A 7,890-nucleotide genomic window follows, 5' to 3' on the forward strand; every position below is an offset into this window, starting at 1 on the left:
GGCAGCAACAACAAAGCTGAAAAGCTTTGCTTGGACTGAAAAGTCTGTAGTTCTGAAGCCACTGAAAAGTGGCCTGGTTTGATTATGGTATTTACTTTGTTTGGGAGTGTTCGAGCTTGAAATGAAAGAATATGGCTGCTGCAACACTCCTTGACCCCAGGGTAGCGCAGGGCATGCTATATTGGTGCCGAAACCCAGGAGAAGGATGGCAACGCACTGAGGGAGTCTCCAAGGCAGAAGAGGAGCCATCAAGACCCTGGTGCTGGTGGGAGCTGCAGGCTGCTTTTCATGATGCTGAAAAGCGATGGAAGCAGCTTGAGGAGCAGCATGTGGCGAACCATCCAATGGTCAGGAGCCTGCTGGTGGAGCGGCACATGTTTAATACAAATTTTATTACTTTATAAGTAAACAGTGTGTTTTTATTAATGCATCTTTTCTGTTCTGCTCCTCACTTTCTTCCAGATCTGATCAGTATCTGGATGCAGATGTTACATTTGATTAGGGTGAGTGTAAACAGGCTGTGTCCTCTGATCTCTATATTAGGTTATGACAGCAAACAGTCAGATCAGCTGCTTTAATAGTGAGAAAATCTGGATTATGATGACAGAATTTACATTAAGCTGGTGAAACATCTAAATTCCTGACTGAACACATACCAGGGGATGCACAGTTGACTAGTACACTAATTACTCTACTAGTGGGCGCTGTGGGCAGACTGTTGGAGGACAGTGTCTGAAACACACACCTCAGTTCACTCCTTCTTACAGCTCTGCTGATTGGACCAGAGTCTCTCATACGATCTCTCCACTTCATCTCCTCCTGTATATAAAGAGGTGATCCAGCAGTCCAGCATCACTGTCTGCTTGGGAAGATCTCCACAGAGTTCCCCACCACCTCAGCAGAAGAACCCATCCACAAGATCATCCACCAGAGGATAAGAAGAACAACAGCTTGTTCACTGGTAATTATGTTCAGTATGTTGACTCTTTGACTTAATATACACAGAACAGTGTTTATATATACAGGTTTTAGGCAATTGAAAATATTACAATTAAGGGATCTAAGTGTTTATTCGCTCAAAAAAACGCTAATATTAGAATAAATTCAAAATATTAATGTAATATGAAATGTTTTATAGATGTCAGCATGTTCATTTAACCATTTTTAAACCTCTCCTCACAGCAGTCCAGTATTATTTGTCATTATGATCCAACACCTGCTTAGCTAATCAGTTCTTCATTATATTAAATGGAGTGTGATGGTGAAGAAATACGTATGGTTCCTTTATTTCTATAAGACATAGAAACGTCCACCAGCAGCAAGCAAAAGTACAAGGGTGGCACGTACATTTACACAATGATATTCAGCACCACCATCTCTGCTGCTCTCTAGAAAATATGTTCATGAAATGTTCCTAGAAATTCTTGTGAATATTGTTTATGCCACACTTTCGACAAACTATAACATTAGCTTTCATTTCAGAAGACTGCTGAGAATTTCACAGGAGACTGTTTGGAGTTTAAAAAGTAGAGTGTTTCAAACCTTCTTTCTCTAACCAGCTTCTACTGTATCAAATAAAACTGAACATCTAACAGCATCAAACACTCTGACAAAAGGGTCAGTTTATCAAAGACTTAACGAGTTAAGCTGTTTCTGTCTATGTTTGTGTACATTGTGATCTCTGATATATTAAACTCTATGACTGATCTACTGTGTCTGAAATTTCTCTGCAGTCTCTGTCGTCATGGCGATCAGGTGCTCCTCCTTTCTCCTTGGGATCATGTGTCTCCTCAGTGTCCAGCTAGCTGGTGAGAAAACACATCCGTTTCACTGATATGCAGTAACATCATTACGGATTAAGGACTGTATAAAATAGTGTGTGATTCTGAGAGAAATCAGTAACTCCAGCACTCAGATTAGATTAATCTACATTTACATTTATATATTGATACGCTTATATATCAACGCCCACCCCCCCTTTTCTTAAGCTGAACATCAGTGGGTGATTCTACTGAACTGGTTCAAAGTCAGAATCAAACACATTTGGGATTTTTAACTGATTTTGGACTTTAAACTAAAAAAGAGTGGTACTATATTTTATTATATTTATTTTAATAAAACAAATGATTGAACGTTCCATTTTGTCACTACCAAAATAATCATAACTCTACCCAATTTTACCAAACATTTCAGTACTGACTGTTTCAGTGACCATTTTAGATCATTTTGAGCTCAAAAATGCAGCCAGTACATGAGCAGAAAACACAGCTCTGAACAGCTGTTGACACATAAAAATATCATATTTTCAAAACAATGGGATTTCACTGTTTACCATGTGGCCATGAGGGACAGGGATGCAGCCTCACTTCCTGCTCTAAAATGCAGGGGCGTGGCTAAAATAAGTCTCTTACAAATTTCAAAAAGTTACCTACAAATGAACTCTTTGGCTTTTGTTGGAAAAAGTTGAGACATACTGCTCATGTACTGGTTGAGCCCAAATTAGTAAGTAGTATGCAGTACGAGACCCATCATGAATTTCCTCAGTACTCCAAAGAGACCTGGATGACGTGCTGCTCTGGAAAAACATTCCAGTACGCGGTTTGGGTTCCATGTTCTTTGTTTATATACTGCATCCAATAATGCCACACGGTCATTTCAGGAGGACGTAACCACGTGGTTTACTCTGAACAGTTTAATGGCAATAGTTTCTTTTTTATGTATACATAACAGAAATGAAAATGAATATTTTGTCCTGCTGCTGTTTGCTCTGGTCTTGTGGTGGGTTTGCTCACTTCATCTATTTAATTAAATTAACTTACTATGGGGTTAAAATAGTAATTTGCCAAAGTTTGCATCAACCACACAATCTGCTCAGCATCATCTAAAACTACCAACTACGACTGTAATGAAAATAAAATGATATGCAGAAAACAGGTTTACCACACAGACCGATCCAAAGCTGATATTGAAGTTTATTTTTGCCCTTCTTTGCTACTGAGTAGAAAACAGCACCCTGTCATAGTAACTTTAAAGCTCAGCAGGCGTGACATGTTGCCAATGACCTGACCTGAAAAAACCTGAAAAGCAGCTAGCAACGGTTGCTAAGTAGTGATTAAAAGTTTAAGGAAAACATAACAGAGTTTCAGATGATTCTGATTGGCTCAGTCCTGGATGTTGGCCGTCTGGTCTGTGCATTGTAGAGCAGGTCACAGACAGATGTTACTGACATTTTTTTATCATAACAGTTTACCTGACTGTACTTTTTCAAACAGCCATTGTTTGTTTTCTTTTATATGCATATATTGACCCAGACCTTTAGCAAACAGTGTTTGCGTAGTGAAGTGACAAAAGCTTTTACGAATGGCTCAAGTTAAGACTTGAGTAATAGTTAATATTCAAGGCATTTCATACACGTTTATTCCAAAGAAACAATTTAAGTTGAGTAATTTTTCTACAAATTCTTATTTAGATTAGACTAATCACATCACAAGAGGTACACTATACGGTACTGGGACACCTACACATCACACCTACAGGAGCTTGTATGAATCCCATTCCAAATCCATAGGCATTGATATGGAGTTCATCCCCCTTTGTAGCTCTAACAGCTTCCACTCTTCTGGGAAGCTTCTACAAGATTTTGGAGATTGTCTGTGGGCATTTTTGCCCAATCGGCCAAGACGCCATCAGGCACTGTTGCTGGATGTTAAGACTTGGTTGGGAATAGAAATCCAAAAGGTGTTCAGTGGGGTTGAGGTCAGGGCTGTGTGAGTTCCTCCACACCAAAACAGTCACTCCATGTCTTTATGGAGCTGCTTTGTGCACTGGGGCTCAGTCATGCTGGAACTAAGAGGCCCAAACCCTTTTTTAGCATTCTTTTGATATTCTGCTGCCTTTTGGGCACTGTCTGTCGAGCATAACAGCAAAGCAAAAGTCATTGAGGCTTAGAAATAAGCGAAATGAAGCTTTGTGTTTTCTCCGAAACAAATAGTTTTCATCTTGGATGCATTCTCAGTTTGAAACTGAAATACAGCTACACCATGAAAATGATCTACTTAGCTAGAAGCCTTTAATGAAACGTGCCAAGTTAATGTCCAAGGAGTTTATAAACTGTTGAATGTCTCTGTAGGTTTGAAACACAACATCCGAAATTCCCAGATAAAGTAAAAGTGTAGGGTTTGTATTTTTACCTAATTTGCCATTTTCTTAGATATTCAAACTCTCACAACCTGTTGTTAATGCAGACACTGCAGAAGGTAAATCGCTTGTTACCAAAGCCTCTGGATGGACACCGTATGGATCAGTCCAGTTCAAATTTTTTGGCACTGGAAGCTCATGGAAGGAGGCTGAGGTATGTTTATTCAGTGCTGTTCCTACAGGTGTTCAGGCTAAACCACCATATTTTGTGCAAAATGTCCTTCAGGTGGACTGTTCTGTGTTAGATGGCCTGAGCAGTAAAGCAGATTGAGTTGATTTTATGTTTTACTTTTTATCTTTAAATGAGTTTGATGTTTTAGTTTTAAAAATATAATGTTGTTATTAATGTTTAGTATTTTAGTAGTAGTTTAGTACTTTGTAGAAAATCCAACATTTAAAAGTAAACACCCAAACAGGTTGGAATAAACTAAATGTCCATCTTGGTAAAATCTCTTTATAAATTCTTTCTGTAGAAAGTTTGTATGCAGTATGGTGCCCTTCTGGCTTCAGTGCATGATGAGAATGAACACAAGTATATTAAGGGTCTGATTCAACTTCTGACTGGTGAAGATCGCCCCACGTGGCTCGGAGGCAAAAAGAGTGTAAGTGTGTTTAAGTTAGTGTTGAATCTCTCCCAGTGTTCTGTGTGCTCAGTTTCTTTTCTCTGGAACAGTCGACACTCATTTCAGATTGCTCTTCTTCAGGATGCTGGTCGCTGGGTTTGGTCTGATGGCTCTGATTTTGACTTCTCTAAATGGACCCGAGGCCAGCCAGATGGCTCTGGACGCTGTCTGCAGATCAACTACAATGGTAACAATTTTCTGGGTCTTCTTCTTATTGTTATTGGTTTCCTCACGCTCTACTGCTGGCTACATGCTCATCTCACTGAGACATGTTCCTAGCACAATCCTTTTAACGTTATTTATGATTGATAAATGCATTTATTATAGCATTATGCTTCCATTACCATCTTTTCCACTCTATGCTTTTATGATTATTGTTGTATTTCATTGGAATATTGTTTTTTGTATTTATTAGTTCATATTTCATGGAAATTTTGCACTGTTCTTGTAGGAGGCTGGGATGATCTTGGTTGCACTGAGATACGATCTTTTGTCTGTGCCAGACAGACCGGGAAATGGTGTGTTTTCCTTATTTTTGCATTGCACAGCATGCCATAGAAAGTTGTTATTGACATTCTTTTATTCTAACAAATTATATGTATATTATTTGCAAATACTGATCCTGATACTGATCCAGACCTTAAGCGATGATCAGGCGTTGCTGGACTGGGTGTGAAAGAATAGCAGTGCTATTAGATAGAGAAGTAATAAAATAATAATAATAATAATAATAATAATAATAATAATAACAGAAACACAATGGGTGTGTGTGTGTGTGTTTGTGTGTGTGTGTGTTTGTTTGTATGCTCACATCACTCAAAGAATATAATTATTACAAGTTTAAAAAGTTTTTTGCAATGTGAAAGTGTTCTTCTATTGTAACAAGCCTGACATCTTAACAATAGAAGAACCTTTTCTGGTGCTTTACAGAACCCTTTTCAAAAAGGTTCTATGTAGAACCATCTTGTAACACCTGTTCACTCTTTGTCCTGGTCTTTCTCTCTTTTTGCCTTTTTCTTGGTTTCCCAGTGCTGTGTGTTTTTTATGTGTCTTCACCTGTTCTTTGTCTCCTAGCCCCGCCCTTGCATTGGTCTCAGGTGTTTCTCGTTGTCTGCTGGTATTTATACCCCTGTGTTTGCTCAGTCCCTTTGTCTTGCATTGTCTATATATCCAGTTGCTGTTGCCTGTTTCTCTGGTTGTAGGTTTTGTTTCTTGTTTAGTTCTGTTTTACTTTGTTTTGCCTTGTCATGGATTTATCTGTTCCGGTCACCTCTGCCACTGTATTTTTTAAACTCTGTTGGATCTCACTTAAATAAAAGCAACTCGCACTTGCATCCTGCCTCAGCACCTCCTACATTACACATCTACTGTACATTCTCCATTAAATCTGAAGAACCCTTTCATGATGCAAAGAACCCTTTAAACCCATGGAAAGTGTTCCTTTAGCATTCATGGTGCTATGTAGAACCAATTTCTTCACCAAAGAACCACTGAAGGACCTTCATTATTGAGTATATACATTTGGGGGAAAAATAGTGTAAACCATATCTTTGAAGCCCAGACTTTTTGGGTTGTTTGACAGTTGTGCCACTTCTTGGCGATGATGCTTTCAGCCTGATATTTGCTTTCTAAAACATAGTGAGTTTACAGCTTGCATTAACATGTGTTTTGTGTCCAGATTGTATCTGGATGTACTATTACCTGTTATGATATGAGTCAACAAGCTTGGCTTGGATGATTCCATCAGCCTGGAGTGCAGGGAGGCTCTTGGTTCAGGACTAACTTCAGTTTTGTGTATCCCTCATCTTTCATTTTGTTGTTTGTCCCCTCACTCCGCTGGTCAGCACTCAGCCGACACATTTCTGCTCACATAATTGGATTCAGATATCAAAATCACATTTTGTTATGCTCAAGGTCCGCCTCTGACCACCTCTGAATGTGTTTGGAGTGATCTGATCGTAATCTGCTCACACTGTGTGCTGGGGACGGCTTCTCATGCGCTTAAGTGGAATCCAAAAGAGATCCAACCAACAAAACACATGTTCCATGTGAGGTGTAAACAGACCCAGTGTAGCCCAATGCTTCTGTCAATTTGACAATCTCGAATTTGATCTAATGGACTTTCTTTCTTGTTTTAGATGGTTTGGAAAGCCTGAACTGACCTGACCTGTTCCTTCCAGTACCCTTCTGCATGTATCAGAAATCAAATATTTTAATCAACGCTTTAGCTTTAAGAGCCCCAGATATTAAACATAAAAGATTATTATGATCATTTGTTTTCAGTTTCTATATGTGGTCTAAAAACAACATCACTATAATCTGTGTGTACAAGGGGCTGTGATTGATTTCAAATAAAATTCAGCATTGCATAATTCCTGCTTCCTGACTGATTCATCACCCATCTGTATTATTAGTCTTCTTACTAAGAAGAGTTGGTCAGTATATTCTGGGGTCCATGTACTGTACAGTAGAATGTTGTCCCTATTTTACTGTAATGCTCTGATACTGAATTTGATGTATTACACAGCATCTGATTTCTTCATATAACTTAATTATGAGCTTTTATCTGAAATACCCATTTATGGTTGCTGAATGTTGTAATATAATCTCCCTCAGCTGCCTTACTCTGTCGTTATTATACATTCATTCATCAGTTACAGTGTGCTACACAGATTCATTCACAGATTCATTTCTTTCCAAAACAGATTTTTAAGTAAATCACAATAGCTTTACGTAGAATTCCACTTAATTTCTTCATAATTCAATGAGTATTCAATGATTAACTATGTGAGATTTACTTGGTTAAAAGTAAACAATTCAGGGCTCCCAAGTGGGAGGAAGCATTGGCTCTATCATCAGGAGATGGTAGTTTGATCCCTGATGATGCTACAGCTGTCTGTGACTGGGAGTCCAAGAGAGCACAGTTGTCCACAGTTGCTCTCCCAGGGCGGGCAGGGTGGTCCCTTGCCACCCCCCAAGCCAAGCTCATTGGTTCTGGTCTTGCACCCCTAGGTCCTACCAAAAGCTACTTTGTGTTCCTGACCAATTAGATGTCCTGGTCTCTGATCAG

The 7,890-nt window shown here is 39.0% G+C and overlaps 1 protein-coding gene across 1 annotated transcript; it reads left to right on the plus strand.

Moving 5' to 3' along the window:
- The first annotated feature begins 832 nt into the window (after positions 1–832).
- Positions 833–7,071, plus strand: LOC118802240 (galactose-specific lectin nattectin-like). Its single transcript, XM_036562724.1, has 7 exons — positions 833–961; positions 1,734–1,808; positions 4,245–4,351; positions 4,671–4,799; positions 4,902–5,007; positions 5,272–5,338; positions 6,959–7,071. Coding segments are annotated over exons 2-7 (474 nt in total). The 5' UTR covers positions 833–961; positions 1,734–1,744; the 3' UTR covers positions 6,960–7,071.
- The last annotated feature ends 819 nt before the right edge of the window (positions 7,072–7,890 follow it).

The sequence above is a fragment of the Colossoma macropomum genome, unplaced genomic scaffold, assembly GCF_904425465.1.
Source record: "Colossoma macropomum unplaced genomic scaffold, Colossoma_macropomum, whole genome shotgun sequence".
Classification (NCBI taxonomy): Eukaryota; Metazoa; Chordata; class Actinopteri; order Characiformes; family Serrasalmidae; genus Colossoma; species Colossoma macropomum.

Coding starts and splice junctions, on each gene's coding strand:
- LOC118802240 (XM_036562724.1), top strand. CDS start 1,745: ATGGCGATCAGGTGCTCCTCCTTTCTCCTTGGGATCATGTGTCTCCTC. Junction 1,809..4,244: donor CCTCAGTGTCCAGCTAGCTG/GTGAGAAAACAC, acceptor TTGTTAATGCAG/ACACTGCAGAAGGTAAATCG. Junction 4,352..4,670: donor GCTCATGGAAGGAGGCTGAG/GTATGTTTATTC, acceptor TTCTTTCTGTAG/AAAGTTTGTATGCAGTATGG.